Source organism: Scylla paramamosain, unplaced genomic scaffold (assembly GCF_035594125.1).
Source record: "Scylla paramamosain isolate STU-SP2022 unplaced genomic scaffold, ASM3559412v1 Contig8, whole genome shotgun sequence".
Taxonomy (NCBI): Eukaryota; Metazoa; Arthropoda; class Malacostraca; order Decapoda; family Portunidae; genus Scylla; species Scylla paramamosain.
In genome coordinates, this window is record NW_026973673.1 from 1,172,477 (window position 1) to 1,193,427 (window position 20,951).

General features: G+C 45.8%; 2 protein-coding genes and 1 long non-coding RNA gene across 34 annotated transcripts in view; 2 read left to right on the plus strand and 1 right to left on the minus strand.

The window, feature by feature from the left end:
• The first annotated feature begins 2,124 nt into the window (after positions 1-2,124).
• On the plus strand, positions 2,125-6,106 carry LOC135096867 (uncharacterized). The gene is made up of 2 exons (XM_063998633.1): positions 2,125-2,440; positions 5,991-6,106. Exons 1-2 carry the CDS (start codon positions 2,125-2,127, stop codon positions 6,104-6,106), a joined length of 432 nt encoding a protein of 143 aa, XP_063854703.1.
• Positions 6,107-7,517: 1,411 nt separating this feature from the next.
• LOC135096830 (uncharacterized) lies at positions 7,518-20,813 on the plus strand. Of its 13 annotated transcripts, none has more exons than XM_063998592.1 (6): positions 7,518-7,616; positions 14,335-14,532; positions 15,379-15,524; positions 15,717-15,911; positions 16,245-16,354; positions 17,266-18,008. In XM_063998592.1, the coding sequence occupies exons 2-6, from the start codon at positions 14,336-14,338 to the stop codon at positions 17,494-17,496; spliced, it is 879 nt and encodes a 292-aa protein (XP_063854662.1). In that variant the 5' UTR covers positions 7,518-7,616; position 14,335; the 3' UTR covers positions 17,497-18,008. The 13 variants fall into 13 exon arrangements, with proteins under 13 accessions (XP_063854662.1, XP_063854668.1, XP_063854666.1 ...); XM_063998598.1 differs by having other exon boundaries at positions 7,599-7,616; positions 14,335-14,452; XM_063998596.1 differs by lacking the exon at positions 7,518-7,616 and adding an exon at positions 8,310-8,471 and having other exon boundaries at positions 14,335-14,452.
• Positions 18,592-20,951, minus strand: part of LOC135096833 (uncharacterized) — a 62,393-nt gene continuing 60,033 nt past the window's right edge. For all 20 annotated transcript variants that reach the window (XR_010265085.1, XR_010265072.1, XR_010265086.1 and 17 more), the window contains 2 exons: positions 19,403-19,532; positions 18,592-18,996 (listed from right to left, as the gene is read on the minus strand). This is a non-coding gene — a long non-coding RNA (uncharacterized LOC135096833). The remainder of the gene's footprint in view (positions 18,997-19,402; positions 19,533-20,951) is intronic.

The window sequence follows — 20,951 nt, forward strand, 5'->3', positions numbered from 1 at the left end:
GATGAAGGGACTTCCTCCTGGGGGTGCTATCGGCCTTTGGAGTAGTAACTCCAGTCTTCTTCATCAAGTTCCGTTGTTCCACGGCGCTCACCACACCGTGGACTTGGCAGAGATGTCTGGTCATATCTTTTACTTTGCCAATACAGAATGGCATCGGGCACGAGACAATTTTGCGGCCTTTAACTTTTAATTCTCGTACTTGAGTAAAGTCACGCTTCTTCACCCCCGGGAGGCTTTTGACCACAATGGACCAGAAGTCCTTGTTGGTTGCTATATGGTGCTCCCTTTTATTTTCAAGAGCCAAGGCTTCTTTCCTTAGGTTGTCAACTTTCACCACGTACATGGACTTTATTTCATCTGGAGTTTGAGCGCTCATAACATCCTCCATTTTTTCCTTCAGGGCTTTTTTTCTCTCTCCCTTTGCCTTGTAACTGGCACTTGAGGGAATTTCGAGGCACTTTTGTTTGAGTTCATTATAATCTCTCTCCTCATCCTCCTCTTCCCCTTCCTGCTCCTCCTCCTCCTCCTCCTGCTCCTCCACCTCAGTCTCACTTTCACTGAATCGTGCGCCACTGGCACTGCCTTCTCCCCAGTAAGAGCAGGAAGGCTGTGGCTCTGCACTACGTTTGCGTTTCCTCATTTTTCTTTTTTTTCTCATTTTAAGAACCACATCCTCTTTTCTTTCACTCAGTCACCTTTTCTTTTCCTTTCGAATGACTTACGTTAAAGTCTGGATCTTTCAGAGTCATCGAATAAGTCCTCGTCCCACTGTCCACTACGAAATTCATCCATTTTGATGATACCTGTTCAACTCTGTAAAATCACAAAAAAAAAAAAAAAAAAAATACAAAATATCAGTCAACAGGTTTGCCAATCTCCTGAAATATTAATCTCAAACTTGTATGTATATATATATATATATATATATATATATATATATATATATATATATATATATATATATATATATATATATATATATATATATATATATATATTATATATATTATATATATGTGAACTGTTCATGTTGACAAGTAGTTGGGTTTAGGAAGGGGGATAAAAACCCAGGGAGGAGTTAGGATTCTTTTAATCTCTAACGTTTCGGCTGAATAGCCATCCTCAGAGAGACTGATTTACACGAGTGAAAACACACTATTTATAACAACATACAAAATTTTCTCATTTGACATTCGTACAGAGTATTGCCATCCCGGCATGTACCTCACCTAATTTTATTTTCCTAGTCAGGTGGCATTATCCGTCCAGAAAGACAGGTGGTGGCGGTGCATTCGTGTCCAGCAGGATAGTTGGTGGTAATGAATACCCGCCCTGCAGGACAGGTGGTGGCGGTGGATACCCGTCCAGCAGAACAGGTGATGGTCATGGCGGTGGATACCCGCCCTGCAGGACAGGTCGTGGCGGTGGATACCCGTTCAGCAGGACAGGTGATGGTCATGGCGGAGGATACCCATCCAGCAGGACAGGTGATGGTCATGGCGGTGGACACTCGTCCAGCAGGACAAGTGGTGGCGGCGGATACCCGTTCAGCAGGACAGGTGGTAGTCATGGCGGTGGATACCCGTCCAGCAAGACAGGTGGTGGCTCTGCATAACCATCCAGCAGGGTGGCGGTGGATACCCATCCAGCAGGACAGGTGGTAGTCATGGCGGTGAATACCCTTCCAGCAAGACAGATGATGGTCGTGGCGGTGGATACCCGCCCTGCAAGACAGGTGGTGGCGGTGGATACCCGTCCAGCAGGACAGGTGGTAGTCATGGCGGTGGATACCAGTCCAGTAGGACAGGTGGCAGTCATGGCGATGGATACCCGTCCAGCAGGATAGGTGATGGTCATGGCGGCGGGTATGGTGGATACCCGCCCTGAAGGACAGATGGTGGCAATAGATACCCGTCCAGCAGGACAGGCGGTGGCAGTGGATACCCGTCCAGTAGGACAGGTGGTGGCAGTGGATGCCCGTCCAGCTGGACAGGTGGTGGTCATGGCGGTGGATACCCGTCTAGCAGGACAGGTGATGGCATTGAATACCAGTCCAGCAGGACAGGTGATGGCAGTGAATACCCGTCCCGCAGGACAGGTGGTGGCCGTGGATAACCTTCCAGCATGACAGGTAGTGGCGGTGAATACCCGTCCAGCAGGACAGGTGGTGGCTGTGGATACGCGTCCAGCAAGACAAGTGGTGGCGGTGGATTCCTGTCCAGCAGGATAGGTGGTGGTAATGGATACCCGCCCTGCAGGACAGGTGGTGGCGGTGGATACCCGTCCAGCAGCACAGGTGATGGTCAAGGCGGTGGATACTCGGCCTTCAGGACAGGTGGTGGCTGTGGATACCCGTCCAGCAGGACAGGTGATAGTCACGGCGGTGGATACCCGCCCTGCAGGACAGGTGGTGGCGGTGGATACCCGTTCAGCAGGACAGGTGATAGTCATGGCGGTAGATACCCATCCAGCAGGACAGGTGATGGTCATGGCGGTGGACACTCGTCCAGCAGGACAAGTGGTGGTGGTGGATACCCGTCCAGCACGACAGGTGATGGTCATGGCGGTGGATACCCGTCCAGTAGGACAAGTGGTGGCAGGGGATACCCGTCCAGCAGGACAGGTGGTGGCGGTGGATGCCCATCCAGCAGGACAGGTGGTGGCAGTGAATACCCGTCCAGCAGGACAGGTGGTGGCGGTGGATGCCCGTTTAGCAGGAGAGGTGGTGTCAGTGATTACCCGTCCAGCAGGACAGGTGATGGCAGTGAATACCCGTCCAGCAGGACAGGTGATGGCAATGAATATTCGTCCAGCAGGACAGGTGATGGCAGTGAATACCCGTCCCGCAGGACAGGTGGTGGCCGTGGATAACCTTCCAGCATGACAGGTAGTGGCGGTGAATACCCGTCCAGCAGGACAGGTGGTGGCGGTGAATACTTGTCCTGCAGGACAGGCGGTGGCAGTAGATACCCGCTCTCCAGGACAGCGGTGGCGGTAGATACCCGTCCAGCAGGACAGGTGATGGTCATGGCGGTGGATACCCGTCCAGCAAGACAGGTGGTGGCGGTGGATACCCGTCCAGCAGAATAGGTGATGGTCATGGCGGTGGATACCCGGCCTGCAGGACAGGTGGTGGCAATGGATACCCGTCCAGCAGGACAGGTGGTGGCAGTGGAAACCCGTCCAGCAGGACAGGTGGTGGCGGTGGATGCCCGTCCAGCAGGACAGGTGGTGGTCATGGCGGTGGATACCCGTCCAGGTGATGGCAGTGAATACCCGCAGGACAGGCGATGGCAGTGAATATCCGTCCCGCGGGACGGGTGGTGGCCGAGGATAACCTTCCAGCAGGACAGGTAGTGGAGGTGAATGCAGGACAGGTGGTGGCGGTGGACACTCGTCCTGCAGGGCAGGCGGTGGCGGTGGATACCCGTCCAGCAGGACAGGTGATGGTCAAGGCGGTGGATACCCGGCCTGCAGGACAGGTGGTGGCAAAGGATACCCGTCCAGCAGGACAGGTGGTGGCAGTGGATACCCGTGCAGCAGGACAGGTGGTGGCGGTGGATGACTGTCCAGGAGGACAGGTGATGGTCATGGCGGTGGATACCCATCCAGCAAGACAGGTGGTGGCGGTGGATACCCGTCCAGCAGGACAGGTGGTGGCGGTGGATTCCTGTCCAGCAGGATAGGTGGTGGTAATGGATACCCGCCCTGCAGGACAGGTGGTGGCGGTGGATACCCGTCCAGCAGGACAGGTGATGGTCATGGCGGTGGATACCCGCCCTGCAGGACAGGTGGTGGCGGTGGATACCCGTTCAGCAGGGCAGGTGATGGTCATGGCGGTGGATACCCATCCAGCAGGACAGGTGATGGTCATGGCGGTGGACACTCGTCCAGCAGGACAAGTAGTGGCAGTGGATACCCGTCCAGCACGACAGGTGATGGTCATGGCGGTGGATACCCGTCCAGCAAGACAGGTGGTGGCTCTGCATAACCATCCAGCAGGACAGGTGGTGGCGGTGGATACCCATCCAGCAGGACAGGTGGTAGTCATGGCGGTGGATACCCGTCCAGCAGGATAGGTGATGGTCATGGCGGCGGGTATGGTGGATACCCGCCCTGCAGGACAGATGGTGGCAATAGATACCCGTCCAGCAGGACAGGTGGTGGCAGTGGATACCCGTCCAGCAGGACAGGTGGTGGCGGTGGATGGCTGTCCAGCTGGACAGGTGGTGGTCATGGCGGTGGATACCCGTCTAGCAGGACAGGTGATGGCATTGAATACCAGTCTAGCAGGACAGGTGATGGCAGTGAATACCCGTCCCGCAGGACAGGTGGTGGCCGTGGATAACCTTCCAGCATGACAGGTAGTGGCGGTGAATACCCGTCCAGCAGGACAGGTGGTGGCGGTGGATACCCGTCCAGCAAGACAGGTGGTGGCGGTGGATTCCTGTCCAGCAGGATAGGTGATGGTAATGAATACCCGCCCTGCAGGACAGGTTGTGGCGGTGGATACCTGTCCAGCAGGACAGGTGATGGTCATGGCGGTGGATACCCGGCCTTCATGACAGGTGGTGGCTGTGGATACCCGTCCAGCAGGACAGGTGATAGTCACGGCGGTGGATACCCGCCCTGCAGGACAGGTGATGGTCATGGCGGTAGATACCCATCCAGCAGGACAGGTGATGATCATGGCGGTGGACACTCGTCCAGCAGGACAAGTGGTGGCGGTGGATACCCGTCCAGCACGACAGGTGATGGTCATGGCGGTGGATACCCTTCCAGCAGGACAAGTGGTGGCGGGGAATACCCGTCCAACAGGACAGGTGGCAGTCATGGCGGTGGATACCCGTCCAGCAGGATAGGTGATGGTCATGGCGGCGAGTATGGTGGGTACCCGCCCTGCAGGACAGATGGTGGCAATAGATACCCGTCCAGCAGGATAGGTGGTGGCAGTGGATACCCATCCAGCAGGACAGGTCGTGGCGGTGGATGCCCGTCCAGCTGGACAGGTGGTGGTCATGGCGGTGGATACCCGTCTAGCAGGACAGGTGATGGCATTGAATACCAGTCCAGCAGGACAGGTGATGGCAGTGAATACCCGTCCCGCAGGACAGGTGGTGGCCGTGGATAACCTTCCAGCATGACAGGTAGTGGCGGTGAATACCCGTCCAGCAGGACAGGTGGTGGCGGTGGATACTCGTCCTGCAGGGCAGGCGGTGGCGGTGGATACCCGCCCTGCAGGACAGTGGTGGCGGTAGATACCCTTCGTACAGGACAGGTGGTGGTGGTGAATACACGTCCTACAAGGACAGATGGTGGCGGTGGATACCCGTCCTGCAGGACAGGTGATATTCATGGCGGTGGATACCCGTCCAGCACGACAGGTGATGGTCGTCGCGGTTTATACCCGTCCTACAGGACAAGTGATGGCGGTGGATACCCGTCCTACAGATCAGGTGGTGGCGGTGGATACCTGTCCTACAGGACAGGTGGTGGCGGTGGATACCCGTCCTTCAGGACAGGTGATGGTCATGGCGGTGGATATCCGTCCTACAGGACAGGTGGTGGCGGTATATACCTGCCCTGCAGGACAGGTGATGGTCATGGCGGTGGATATCCGTCCTACAGGACAGGTGGTGGCGGTGTATACCCGCCCTGCAGGACAGGTGATGGTCGTGGCGGTGGATACCTATCCTGCAGGACAGGTGGTGGTGGTGGACACCTGCCCGTCCCGCAGAATTGACTTCCAATATCATTCTCCCTCCACTGAGGTGCTGTGGTTCAGGAGTACTCCTTCTTTTCATTTGACGGTCTCCTTTCCAATGTTCTGTGTTTTCACTGAAGGACGCCCTTCACGAAGTGGATGACGTCCATCGCGTCTTTATTGTGTGAGGATGCGTCAGATTTTCTTAGTTTATTCTACTTTTGCTGTTCCCTGGTGGCTTGCCTCGTGACTCTCCCTGAACTGGTAGTTTAGTCGTCCCTGGCAGCGGCCGACTCTGCCCTGGTGCAGGCATACTGCTGGGCTGAGTCCCACCTGGGGAACCTCGCCCTGTTCTGTGCGATCCTCACCCCCTCCTGCTACGAGAGCTGGACGTTGGGGTAAACAAACTTTTTATCGTATAAAACGATTTTAAAATTAAATACTTATTGTGATCCTCATCGGTGCGACAAGACATTTGTAGATTGAGTGAAGAGAGATGGTGAGGAAGGGATCGCAGGTTTGGGGCGTGAAGGGTGAGGAGAGAGAAGGCACGGTGTGTGGAAGGTTTGTTTGGAGGGGCTGTTTTGCCATAACAGGAAGGTGTGGCTTTAAGAAGAAGAAGAAAGTGAAGCAGCAGCAGCATAAAAAAAAAGAGAGTGCACATGTGTGTGCAGATTTAACTGGGGCTTAAGAAAAAATAAATAAAATAAATAATTGGAAATTGATTGTAGTGTGTATACTTTATATGCACATTGTCACTACTACTACTAGCCTACTGGCTCCTTGTAGCTGCTTCTTATTAATTCTCTCTTCCAGCATTATTGTAACTATAAATCTCTCTTCCAACATTATTGTAACTATAACAAGAATTTATAATAATTAGGAGAATATTGATGACGTGGTAAGCATGATGGCAAATATTTACATCTTTGTTTCTTCCATATATCGCTTTATATTACTTCCAAGGTTTTCCTTCTGCGTTTGTTCCTTTTCTTTCTTTCAGGCTCAGAGTGAGCATCGTAGGAATGGCAGCCGTCTTGATAGACTTGTAAAAACTGGGAACACCACCGACAGCTTCAGCAGGTCCTGGCACTGGTTCTTCAGTGTTGAGTGGCAACCGTTCATTTGACAAAGAATAGCTGTTTCAAGGGTTTAGGGAAAAAAGTTTTAAAGTTACAAGTTTGTTCACATTTTGTCTGCTCGTGTGTGGAAGTAATTTCGCAGTCTGTCAGTAGCACATCAGACTGCCCTCCGTCTTGGATCACTGAGCTGCTGCATTTATTTATTTTTTTCAGATCACTTTATGTCTGCTCTAGAACAAATCTTAGAAGTTATATGAGTAACTAATGTCCTTGAATTCATTGTTATTTTCATTTGTTTATTTATTTATTTTTTTTTCCTTCTTCTTCATCATCTTTTTCTTCTTTTCTTCTTCTGCTTCTTCTTTTTTCTTTTCTTCTTCTTCTTCTTCTTCTTCTTCTTCTTCTTCTTCTTCTTCTTCTTGTTTTTTGTTCTTCCGCTTCTTCTTTTTCTTCTTATTAATATTATAATTCTTCTTCTTCTGCTTCTTCTTCTTTTTCTTTTTTTTCTTCTTCTTCTTCTTCTTCTTGTTTTTTGTTCTTCCGCTTCTTTTTCTTCTTCTTCTTCTTCTTATTATTATAATTATTGTTATTATTATTATTATTTATTATTATTATTATTATTATTATTATTGTTGTTGTTGTTCAGACATTCCGACAAGCTGGAGGAGGAGGTGAGAAGAAATACAAGTGTTGGGAGGTGAGTTTATTCCCGACTAGTTCCCCTGAAGAAGCTTGTGCGAAGCTAGTCGGGAATAAACTATCCTCCCAGCACTTGTGTTTCTTCTCACCTCCTCCTCCATTATTAGCATCATTATATTCCGGAATTACTAGTAAGTAGTGACGTCAGTAAATTTGCGAATGACACCAAATTACGAAGATAAGACAGGACTGGATAGAAAGTATGATTGGACAGAAAAGTGTGAAATGAAATTCGATATCAATGAGGTAGCGTTCTCTACGTAAGTAAGAGAGAGAGAGAGAGAGAGAGAGAGAGAGAGAGAGAGAGAGAGAGAGAGAGAGGGATGCACAATATATAACAGCAGCTTAAAGGCCAGGGAGATAGCTAAATCTTCGAGAGAGAGAAAACAAAGTGATACTACAAGTCTGCGGCCTATAAAACAGTGCATTTAGTGCTTTGATAAGGCCTCTCTTACATTACGGTGTACAGTTGTGGCTGTGCAAAGAAGAGTGACTAGGATGATCCAGGGACTGAAAAAAAAAAAAGCTAGTCACTGGAATGGTGTAGGGAGCGTGGTGATACGATAGAGGTATTTCGATATCATTAAGGTAGGCTTTACCTCCTCATACGGTGTTCCATCCCTCGAAGTAATAATAATGATAATAATAATAATGATAATAATAATAATAATAATAAGTGAATTGATAAGTAAATACATCCGCCAATTCATGATGACTTAAGATTTCTCGGCCTGGGTGCTGGACCTTACAAGTCTCCTGATACTTCATCTCCTTGCTATTCTTGTCATGTGCCTTACCCGAATAGAATGGCTGGCGGGGGGGAGGGGGGGAAAGGTGACAGGCGAGGTGCAGGCTGAGGGTCATGGCAGGGTTAGTTGGGAGAGCTCAGCCCCAGTGAACGCTCGTGTGTGTCAGCTGAAGGACACCAACACTGCCCGGTGATCCATCTGGGTGGTGCCAAGCGAGGAACATGTACTGGTGTTTTGGTGAGTAGATTAGGTAGTGGTGATACGAAGAGATTTAACAATACGGCCCTTAGATGTTCTTCCATATGATGTATGCTAACAATCGTGTGTGTGTGTGTGTGTGTGTGTGTGATGGGAATAAGGTACCTAAGTTTGTTAGTGAACACGTACATATTATTTAGTATACTATCATTTGCTCCTTTACTTTACTGAAAACAGTACGGTTCATATTGAAAGCATGTTATAAAACTACATTGTGGTTTGTAAGCATGAACTCTGCCGTCTCCCATCGTCTGCAGCAGTGACTACGTGAGGTGGAGACTAAAGGAAGGGGAGTAGGGGAGCTGCCAGGTGCCTCCACACGCCCTACAATTGCACGAGGGAACATTCTTTTCTTGTTTTTTCACAACATCCTCACTTTATTTTACCAACCGTGATTCAAGTAAGAGAGAAATCTGTTACGTGTGAGCATACACTGAACTCTAGGGGATGGACCATGAAGGGGTGTTGCTCACACTAACAATGGAAGGGTTAAAAGAAAAGGAGACATTTTAACTGCTATTAAATATCTTAAAGTTAACCCTTAAATTAAGTAACAATACAAAATTGAAGATTATTTAAGCAAGTTTGAAGATTATTTAAGCAAGTAAAAGTAAGTAACAAGGAGTGGCAGGCTAAAAACTGGACTGAATAACTTAAAAGACTGGTTCAGTTAATAACTTAAGCCAAGTTAGTAAATGCATATAGATACAAATTACAAAAATAAACACCTTTACATATACATAATAGAAAATAAATATAAATGTGTTACATATACATAATAGAAAATAAATAGAAAATAAATATAAATGTGTTTGTGTGTGTGTGTTTATGTGTGTGTTTATGTGTGTGTGTGTAACACTGGTGTAACTCTTACCACCGCTCTCGAGTGTATACGAGGCTCCCAGCGTATGCCAAGGCGACCTCAGAGCTGTAGCGACTCTTGGAGGAGACTGAAGCTCGATGGAACTCCACCCCTCGTTATCGGCTTGGTAGCCTGCTAGAGGTCACGTATCCAGTATGCCTCAAGCTATACACGTGGCAGCGCCACGAGTTGAGAGGCAGGCACCTGGTTCCGTGGTAGAGTAGTCACGTGTGTGACATTCCCCCGTTCTTAGGATGACGCAGAAGGAATGACTCTGCGTCATTAGAGAAGTGAGGTGGTTCCTGTCCCGTGAAGGTTGATTCCACCAGAACGTCGGTAGATGGTTCTTCTGGCAGTGCTCGGCCCTCGGCTGCCTCCATCGACCGGTTCACAAGGCACGACTGCATCCCCGGCAACAGGATCCTAGGGTCCTCAGGGTCGCGACGGGTAGTGATGCGAGGCGTAGTGGGAAGGCGAGACAAAGTGTCAGCAAGGCAGTTGTCCAGTCCCTTAATATGGTGCATCTCAATGAGGTAAGGCTGGAGCTGTAGAGATCACCGTAGCAGACGTTGGTTAGTGAAGCGGTTCCTGTTGAGAAAAGTCAAAGGGTTGTGGTCAGTGTAGATTTGGCTGGGTGTTGGACTGAAGATAGTACTCAAACTTCTTGATGGCAGAGATAATGGCTAAAAGTTCTTTCTCGATAGTGCTGTAATTCTTCTGATGGATGTTGAACTTCTCGGAGTGGTAGGCGACTGGGTGAAAGATTCCGTCAGATTCTTGCAGGAGGGCGGCACCCGAAGCGTGATCACTGGCGTCAGTATGTATGATGAAGGGTTTACTGAAGTCGGCCGCACGCAAAACCGGTTCCCGAGCAAGCAAGTTCTTAAGTTGATTGAAGGCATGTTGGCAGGCAGGGGTCCATTCGTACGCCACATTCCCACTAGTTAGTCTAGTAAGTGGCCCAGCTGCGTCTGCGAAGTTTGGACAGAAACGCCGGTAAAACCCCGCCATGCCCAGGAAGCGGCGGAGCTCGCGTCGAGTAGTGGGAGTTGGGTACTTCAGTACTGCGTCGACGTTAGCGGTCTTGGGCCGGACGGAGCCTTGTCCAATCTGATGTCCTAGGTAGGAGACGGTGGCAGCTCCGAACGTAGACTTCGCCAGCTTCACGGTGAGGTTCGCTTCCTGCAGACGGCTGAGCACATTCTGGGACCTTAGAGGGCCGGAACACTCATGAAAACTCCATCCTGTTTGTAAAAGGCAGGGTAATGAGTAATTTGATCTGGAGGGATAACCTTGTCATGAAATTGAGTCAAAGTAGTGTCTTCCTGTTGAGCCTCAGTGAGAAGTTTTTCAGAAAATATTTGATTGAGTTCAAGTGGGGATGGGCTCTTCTTTGGAAGTGAGAGACTGATCAGATTTCCTTGCTTGTGCACGAGTAGTGACACAAACAGGGAATAAGCCTGGTTGTTGCTCTTCTAACTGTACAGTGGGGTTATCCATCGGCATTGTGTCACTAATTACCAAAGGGGGAGTCACCTTACTGCCAGCTAGGTCATTAGCGAGGAGTAGTTGAGCATTAGGGATGGGTAAGGCTGGTTCTTCACTAACTCCTATTATCACTTCACCTCTTACTAGTGGGCTATCAAGATGTACTTTAGCTAATGCAATGGGGAAGGGGTCATGGAAGTCTTTTAAATATACCTTTTCACCTGTGTAACACTGTTCAATACCAGGGACTGCTGACTTCAGCACTAGGGACTGAGCTGAACAGGTGTCTCTGACAATCTTAACTGGGTGATCCTTGTTATCAATGCTGATGGTGCCTACAGACCTGAAAGGCTCAAACAAGTCTTTAGGTACAGGGAAGGAGGGAAGAGCTTGTATGGAAGCAACTGGCTTGGCAGGATATGTTTGAGCTACCTTGCACTTGGGATTAGGACAGTTCTTTATGAGGTGCCCCGGCTGTTTACAAAAAGCACAAAATAGAGGTGGTCGAGTACTACTGCCGGTCATTTTACCAACCCCTGAGTTACCCGAGTTTATCTTACCACTAGGAGTCTCGGTCAGCTTGTCTGAGGTTGCCTTGCGATTCACCAGGGAGAAAAGGTCCGCTAACTGAGCGGCTTTGAGAAGATCTGTTTCTTCTTTGTTGGTGATGTGTAACATTACTGAGTAAGGGAGCTTACGCATGAACTCCTTCTTTGTTGGTGATGTGTAACATTACTGAGTAAGGGAGCTTACGCATGAACTCTTCTAAGGCTAAGAGATTTACTAATTCGTCGTACGTGGTTATCGCGGCTGACTTAAGCCAACGCTTGAGAGCCCTCAGTTTCTCTGAGGCAAACTCTAGATAGGTTTGATGCGGAGTTTTGAACATTTTTCGAAAAGACTGACGGTATCCTTCTGTGGTAATGGAGTACGCCGCTAGGATGCCCTGTTTGACACAGTCGTAAACCGTGTTGTTTTCGAGGCCGTTCAAAATAGTTAAAGCCTTTTGGCTGAGTTTGGGTTTAAGAAGCCAAGGCCAGTCTTCTCGGGGCAGTTCAAAATGTACTGCTGTGTCCTCGAACTGTCCAAAGAAAGTTTCGGGGTCTTTGTCAGAGAACTGAGGGAGTAGTGAGAGATATTTAGTTAACTTTTGTTTGAGGTCAGCTGTGGTGGTTGATCGAGATTTTAATTGTGTGAGTTGGGTCTCGTGGATTCTTTCTTTTTCTCTCTCCTCTCTTTCTTTCTCCTCTCTTTCTTTTTCCTCCTTTTCTTTTACATATGCCAGATCTCTTTCTGCTTTTTCTTTTTCAAAAGCTAGTTCTTCTCGCCTTAGTTCTCTCTCTTCTCTTTCTCTTTCTGCCTCTCTCTCTTCTCTTGCTGCCATTAGTTTCAGCTTTTCGAGTTCGAGCATTAAACTGGCGTCGTGCTGTGAAGCAGCACTAGTGGCTTCACCTCCAAGGTGAACTAGGATTTGAGTTCGGAGTTCTTCCTTCCGAATGTCAGACGGATATGTCAGACGGATATGAGAGATCAAACTGTCGGGCTATGTACTTTAAATCATCCTTTGTCACTTTGGCAGTTTGTAGCTCCGCCACAGAAGGATTACTGCAAAATGCGTCCAAGTTTAACTCGTGCGACATGATTAATGAGCGTGAGGTCAATTGAACCAAATCAAGTGTGTCTGAACCCTACACTGAAACCTGATCCAAGACCTAGGTTCGCCACCACGAGTCGGAAGGACCCGCGTGAACGACAGGTTCAAAACCACGAGTCGGAGGGAAATGAGTTGACCCGCGTGCATCGACAGAGACTCGTTTTTGAGTCTAGTTGAGTCAAGGTTAGCAACGCCTTAACTGTGCTTCTGAAGAGGCAACGAATCGAAGAAGTGTAGCGATAATCACTGCCCCAAAATGACTACCATAGAACTAACACTTAAGCACTTGTAATGGCTTGCCGTATTCGCTGCTTTCAAGCAAAGAGTGGAACGCAAGTTCCCAAGTTTTAAGGAGTCTCGGAGTTCGGGGTGAAGGTCACTACTAGGGGGAATCGAACCGACACTAAAGCAACACTGAGGAAATCAATTGTTAGGTTTTTAACGCTTTTATGACTAGACGCCGGTACCTCGCGTACTTTTAAAGCGGAAAAACGCAAAAATTCACCAACAAAGAAATAAGCACAACTTCATATACACTCGAGAGCAGGAAAGGAACTAGTGTAGTTATATGTATGTGTAAACATGCGTAATATCCCGGACAGGCCCCCAATTGTTACGTGTGAGCATACACTGAACTCTAGGGGATGGATCATGAAGGGGTGTTGCTCACACTAACAATGGAAGGGTTAAAAGAAAAGAGAAAAGGAGACATTTTAACTGCTATTTAATATCTTAAAGTTAACCCTTAAATTAAGTAACAATACAAAATTGAAGATTATTTGTAAGTAAAAGTAAGTAACAGAGTGGCAATCTGAACTGGACTGAATAACTTAAAAGACTGGTTCAGTTAATAACTTTAGCCAAGTTAGTAAATGCATATAGATACAAATTACAAAAATAAACACCTTTACATATACATAATAGAAAATAAATATAAATGTGTTTGTGTGTGTGTAAATGTGTTTATGTGTGTGTGTGTGTGTGGGTGTGTAACACTGGTGTAACTCTTACCACCGCTCTCGAGTGTATATGAGGCTCCCAGCGTATGCCAAGGCGACCTCAGAACTGTAGCGACCCTTGGAGGAGACTGAAGCTCGATGGAACTCCACCCCTCGTTATCGGCTTGGTAGCCTGCTAGAGGTCACGTATCCAGTATGCCTCAAGCTATCCACGTGGCAGCGCCACGAGTTGAGAGGCAGGCACCTGGTTCCGTGGTAGAGTAGTCACGTGTGTGACATTAGACACTCACTACAATGCAAGGAAATTTTACATCAAGGACCAGATCTTGCGCTGCTCTTGGAGAAACATTGTGCATCTCTTGAACGAGAGCGAGACTGGGGACCCTCTCCGAGTTAATCAGAATGGTTCTGAAGTTAGCCTTGTGTCTTCTGTCCCTAAGGATCCTCCAGTCCTTTCATCTCCCCTTTGGCACCATATCTTGTGCTGCTCTCAGAAAAACGTGCTTCTCTGGAATGAAACTGAGAGTGAGGATGTGTTTCAGGTGCTGGGAATAGTACTGAACTTAGTCTCATTTCTGGTGTCCCTGTGCATCTCCCAGTCCTTATATTAATGTGATGTCTTGCTAACTCTCATGCTGTCTCACTCAGTTTGGTACAATTGTTTACTGCAAGTTTAGAGTTTAGTTTTCAATGTAAGGTCACTGATAGTAAAAGGAGTGGTTGAATGCTTCTCTTTCTCATCTTGTCTTCCTTTTCCTTGTCCTCTTCCTCATTTACTTGCATTTCTCTCATTCTCTACCTCCTGGTCTTTTCCTTCATCCTTCTCTCTCTCTCTCTCTCTCTCTCTCTCTCTCTCTCTCTCTCTCTCTCTCTCTGCAGGATGGCCAAGGAAATCCATCTCAAATACCCAGAGATCCTCCATGCCGCTCACCCCTTCTTCCTCTCCCTCAAGTTTGTGGGTGCTGGTGGCTCTCTCCTGGATGGAGCAGTTTTCGTGGTGAGACACACAAGAAACCTCAACTCTCATGCCTTGGGTCTTATGGGAACTGTTTTCAAAGAGAAAGAGTCTGGTTTGTGGTAAGACACACTGGGAACCTTAACTTTTATCCCCATATTGTGAAATGCCTGAGGTGTTATGAGAACTGTTTTCAAAGAGGAGTCTGGTTTGTGGTAGGAAGTGCGGGGAACCTTAACTTTTATCCCCATATTGTGAAATGCCTGAGGTGTTAATGGAACTGTTTTAAAAGAGGAGTCTGGTTTTTATGATTGGTTGATTGATGATGCAGAATATTATTAACTATTTCCTGAATCATGAAAAAAATGTCCTTGAAAATCCCATCAGCTTTCATAAGGACTGTTTTCATGATAATGAGTCAGGTTCTCATAGGTGTTTCTTTCTTCTGGTGATGCAGAATACTTGTTAAACTATCACCAGAATCATGAAGTACCCTTGAGAATTCCAGTAAGTATTTCTAAAGGTCACTGAGATGGTTAGTCCAGTGACTGTGTGTTTTGTTGTTTTCTTGTGTATATTTTGTCTCTCATTCCACGTAGTTCTCTTGTTTCTTCTCAGGATCAAAAGATATTGATTGAGATACTGGGGAGGGATGTGAGTGCATGCCCAAGGCGAGGCAAGAGAGAGAGAGAGAGAGAGAGAGAGAGAGAGAGAGAGAGAGAGAGAGAGAGAGAGAGAGAGAGAGAGAGAAAGTGTGTGTGCGTGTTTTATGCACAGACAAAACATGTAATTTTTGTATCATTCCAACATTTTCCTCTTCTCAATTTTCCTGTTGCCCTTCCAGATATTCAGCTTTTCTTTGTTCCTTCTGTGAAAAATCTCCCTTTCCTTAACTCTGTTGTATCCCCTCAATATCCAGCCTTTGTTTGTCCCTGCAATAATGGATCTTTTCTGTGTATTTCCTCCAGGATCTATTTACCTGAGAACAACTTGTCAACAATTCCTGTGGATGTCGTCATCAGCGAGGTCAGTGTTAGATACCAACTTGCTGCTCAGGTGTCTGTTGTACCTGCTGGTTGGCATCTCCACTTTGTCTCTCCTGGTAACCAAGTATGTATGTGTATGTGTATCTATTGATTTATTTCTGTGTGTATTGTGTCTGTCTATCTGTGTGAATGTGGAGAGTTTGGGGTGAATCTTGCTTGATACCTGATGTGGATGGATTGCTGTGTGCCTCTCAGTGCAGCAGCCTGTCAGTCCAGATGGCATTTGACAGCTGTTTCTCACTCCACATATTTACACAAAGGTGCTGACAGATTAGCAGCAGGAGTGGGAACTGCAGTGGCTGTAACTCATATGACTTCACTGGTACCAATCCAGACCACCTGGCTTCCCCAGGGACAGGCTTGTGTCATCCTGACCTTACCTCTACCTTTACATCTACCACTGCACTACATTTGGAATCTGGTTGAGTACATGTACTCAGACCCAAGCCTGATGTGTGTGTGTGTGTGTGTGTGTGTGTTTGTCTATCTCTGTTGAAGTCAAGTCATTGTTGTGTCTTGGAGGGAATAAGTGTGTGTATGTGACTATCTATCTATTTATCTATCTATTTGTGTTTAAATAAAGTTGTTGGTAGCATCTGAGGGAATGAGAGGAGTGTGAGCTCAGTATGGTGTGCAAAGAGTTTATGGATGTTTTAACATTTTGTAATATAAGTATTTATTAGTGTGCATATCTTTTTTTGCACGCAAGATTTTAATACCTTACTTTATCATTTTGTCTGCATCTAACATACAGTCTCTCTCTCTCTCTCCACCAATTCTCCTTACAGGCTTGGTGGTGTATCCTGAAAATTTGGAGATCCAGGAGAACTCTGTCACCAAGAACCTGCAAATGAATGTCATTGGGTGGCTGATGGCAGCTCCTCAAGTGAACCCAGAGGTGAGGGAGGCTGTCACTGGGTCTTGGAGGGAGCAGGGAAGCGGGGGTTAGAGTGAAGATGTTTAGAAAAGAGGGATGCAGCACTGTGGTTGTGAAGAGTAGCCATCATTTTCATTTTAAGGGTGTTTTTAAGCTATTTGGCTTGTAGTGCCACTGAGACTATCCCTTTCCACTGGGGACTCAAAATAAGAATAAAGACAGACTTCGTATTCTGAGTGTTAATGAAAGTAAGAATAATAATCAGAAATAGCAACCATTATCACTATCCTGTTTCTTCATGTCAAGCTTGATAAAGTTAGATTTAAAAAAGAAATAGGAAGGAACTGGTTTTCAGATGGAGTGATAGATGAATGAAATAGACTCGGTAGTTAGGTTAGTGCTGAGTCATTAGGGAGCTTTAAAAGATTAGACAAATTTATGCATGAGGATGATAGTGAAAATAGGTAAGCACATTTCATGCAGGGATTGCCATGTGTAAACCAGATGGCTTCTTGCAGTTTCCCTTGTGTTCTTACAATTATTATGCCACTGATATGATGCCACAACACAATGGTAATGGTGGTGATGGTGTGTTCCCAAGTGATGCAGGTGATAATGGGGCTTGACATGAGTGTCAAGGGCATGTAGTGTCCCATCACCTTTGCTCCTGTGACCTCTGGCTCTTCTAAAAAGGGAGTTGCATCCTTCACGGTATTTTTATGTCTGATGGTGTGTAGTAGTAAGGATTATCCAAGATTGGAGAAGTGTCTTGGGACCTTCCTCATGAAAAAAATTTGTCATAGGGAAAAGAAAATACAGAAGCAGGCAGGGAGTTCCAGAGTTTACTGGTGAAAAGGATGAAAAATTAATAATGGTGAACTCTTGTATTGGAGAGGTGGACCACCACCATCACCACTACTTATTCTCCACAGATCACTGGGCTAAAGTACAGCAAGATGAGTGCCTTGGAGAAGCTGTGCCTTGAGTTGAAGGCTGCAGTCACCATCAGAAAAGAGCAAAGCTGCAACAAGTCATCCAAGTACTTTGTCAAGAAGGTTTATGTTGAAGGCAACCTCCTGCACTGCTCTCAGGAGAACAGTGGGACTCATGACTGCCTCCAAGACCCACAGAGGATTGGAAGGCATAAATTCAATCTTGGATAACTATTGACATTTAAAACTGGTGACTCCACTTGTCAGATTGTAGGTGGGAAAGTTTTAGGGTTGATTGATGGGAACATTGTTGATCTAAATTCTTTTTTGATAAAGTACTGTAAATCACTTGCATGTGAAGTTTCAAATGGATGAAATAGCATGAATGGTATTGTAGTTGAATTGTTCTTTGTAGCTGGAAAAAAAAATTAGGGTCGATTGATGGGAAAACTATTGTTCAAAATCCTTTTATTGTAAACTAGATCATGTACATAGTTGTGAAATTTTTTTGGAAATGAAATAGCATGAATGATGATGATGTTGTTTGTGTTGTACTATGGGTAAACCATTGGAAAAAATGTAGTAGTTATGAACAAAATTGGATTAACTAAACATCACTGAGGTTGTAGTTGTGAAATTTTGGTGTAAATTAATGTAAACAATGAAATACTTAATCATTAAAGTTTTTAATCTTATATTAGGAGTCATTGGAAATTAGCTAAAATAAACACCCTTATATCATCTTAACCCTATAATGACTAACCAACTTTCCTCTCAAATCATAGCATAGTTTTAACACAAGTAAACGGTGCACAGCTTTGCCAAATGTTGTCATAAATCTGTGTTGGAAATATAGTCTTCATCAAGCATTATTGTTGTGTGAGTTATCATTGCTGTCATGTGTTGTTTTAAGGAGACACTGATTTTGCAGTTTTTTTTTTTTTCTACACCTATTCAAAAGTTAAAAAATCTTTCAGTTTTCTGTGCATGTGTTCTAGTATCCTCTGCATTCTTTCTTGTCATTCTTTCACACTCAGAGCTAAATGCATTGAACTAACATTCCCATTCCTATTATTCAGCAACTCATGAAATTAACACCAGAGCAATTTGGTATGTTATGGAAAATGAGAGAGAGAGAGAGAGAGAGAGAGAGAGAGAGAGAGAGAGAGAGAGTCCTTTTTTCCTCTTCTCTCTCATGTCATGGCCCAGGACAGGGTGACGTCCTTGGAACATCGTCATTTGCATTCCCTAATCAAAGACAGATGTGCCTCCTCACTCACTCCTCCATGTTGGAGAAAATAATTGCGTTAATGAACATGTCTTGCACTTTATCATTACTTTTTATTATTATTATTATTATTATTATTATTATTATTATTATTATTATTATTACTACATTTACAGTAGTCCCTCACTGTTAGCAGTTTAATTAGTGTAGCCAAACCAATGTCAAAAGTGAAATTTGCCAAACGTGAATAGTACTATAAATGGGGTTCACCCTTTTGACTTGCATTTGAAAGCAAAGACATTATACATGAAACATTAACAGCAATATAGAATACAATAGATAATAGATGACAGATGTTATTTACCTTTAATTATTTATAGTTAAGCCTGGTGAGAGGAGCGAGTGTGGTAATTGTGTAGGTGCACTATTAATATTTGGCACCCAAACCAGTGTCATCCATATCCAAGTGTCCATGCCCTCCACCACTTGTAGAGGCTGCACTCCTCGGGACAAACACCAAAGATGTGGTTAATTGCAGCAAAAAAACAGTAAGATGGCTGTTGGGAGGTTCACAAAAATCAAACAATGCACATGGACGACAAACTGGATCAACACCATTCTGTTACGTCAATGAGTGGCGCACCAAAAGTGGATCTGATGTGCCAGTTTGGGTGTTGGTACCAGTTCAAACCTATTGCCAAACTGAAACAAGAGATATATAAAGCTTTTCAGTAATAAACATTTAGTGTGCAAAAACTTTTAGTACATCTAAACTATAGTAACTTGTGTCTTCCTTACAAGTGGTGTCATCCACCATTCTTTCTCTCCCCTCTTAAAAAGTGGGAAAAGGAAGACTGCTGGACCACACCACAAGTTATAACAACAAAAAAAGGTTCATTCAAACTTTACCCTGCTGCATGGACTGTATCAGCTTGTATTCAGGCAGGTCAAGTTGGGCGATACAAGTGTGTGCTGGAAGGAAGCTGTCATCTGCTGGCTTTTGGATTATCAACTTGGAAGCCTGGGTGTGTGTGTGTGTCTAAGAGAATCAGTTTGAGTGAGTAGTGGGAGGGAGTTTTTGAGTATGTGAGAGTAAAAGAAGGGGTTTTGTACAGAGAGAGAGAGAGAGAGAGAGAGAGAGAGAGAGAGAGAGAGAGAGAGAGAGAGAGAGAGAGAGAGAGAGAGAGAGAGAGAGAGAGAGAGAGAGAGAGAGAGAGAGAGAGAGAGAGAATTTTGTGTGTGTAGGAGAGAAAATACAAGAAATTATTTCTATTAAGAGAGAATTTTGTGTGTGTGTAGCAGAGAGAATACAAGAAATGATTTCTATTAAATTTATTACTATTATTCTAAATTTATTCATATTTCAGAGGAATGACTGACAGAAGAGACAAAGAAAAGAGGAGGAAGAATATAAGAAAGGAAGGAAGGAAGAGAAGAGGGGGACATGAGAAGGATGAAATAAAGGAGAGAGAGAGAGAGAGAGAGAGAGAGAGAGAGAGAGAGAGAGAGAGAGAGAGAGAGAGAGAGAGAGAGAGAGAGAGAGAGAGAGAGAGAGAGAGAGAGATGGAGTATTGCACACACACACACACACACACACACACACACACACACACACACACACACACACACACACACACACACACACTCTCTCACCAACCCACCCACCCATCCACAGACCCCCAGTATGTCCCACACAGTCACTCTCCACAGACTCTCACATTAGAGAGAGAGAGAGAGAGAGAGAGAGAGAGAGAGAGAGAGAGAGAGAGAGAGAGAGAGAGAGAGAGAGAGAGAGAGAGAGAGAGAGAGAGAGAGAGAGAATGTTACTGATTGTGAGAATTAATTATCATTATTATTATTATGTTCAAAATGTATTATTTATATTTGCATTGTTTTTTTCAGAAGTGATAGAAAGAAGGACGAGAAGATAGATAATAATAAGGAGGGAAGAAAGAGAAGAAGAGAGAGAGAAGACAACAAAGAAGGAAGAGGACATGAGAGAAGAATGAGGATAATAGAAGAGGAAGAAAAAAAGAAGAAATGAGAGATAGAAAAGATAAATAAAAGAAAAATAAATCCTCCCCCCTGCCCCCTTCTCTCTCTCTCTCTCTCTCTCTCTCTCTCTCTCTCTCTCTCTCTCTCTCTCTCTCCCCCACAATCCACAAACCCACAGTATGTCTCCCACAGTATGTTGACAAACCTAGTCACTCCCCACAGCCTCTCACAAATATACCTCTCTCTCTCTCTCTCTCTCTCTCTCTCTCTCTCTCTCTCTCTCTCTCTCTCTCTCTCTCTCTCTCTCTCTCTCTCTCTCTCTCTCTCTCTCTCTCTCTCCATGCCTAAGAGAGGAACCTGGTCAGTCCCTGTGAGAAATTTTGCAACATTTTCTGTCCAAGCAAGAGTTCATGAAAGACTTCCCAAACAGTACAAATGACTGGATGGTCTGAGAAGTATTCAC

Excerpts from the sequence above, each read along its gene's own strand:
- LOC135096830 (XM_063998592.1), top strand. The coding sequence starts at position 14,336 with ATGGCCAAGGAAATCCATCTCAAATACCCAGAGATCCTCCATGCCGCT. Across the intron at positions 15,912-16,244 it reads CTCAGACCCAAGCCTGATGT|GCTTGGTGGTGTATCCTGAA; the intron begins GTGTGTGTGTGT and ends TTCTCCTTACAG. Across the intron at positions 16,355-17,265 it reads CTCCTCAAGTGAACCCAGAG|ATCACTGGGCTAAAGTACAG; the intron begins GTGAGGGAGGCT and ends TATTCTCCACAG.
- LOC135096867 (XM_063998633.1), top strand. The coding sequence starts at position 2,125 with ATGACAGGTAGTGGCGGTGAATACCCGTCCAGCAGGACAGGTGGTGGC. Across the intron at positions 2,441-5,990 it reads ATACCCGTTCAGCAGGACAG|CGGCCGACTCTGCCCTGGTG; the intron begins GTGATAGTCATG and ends CGTCCCTGGCAG.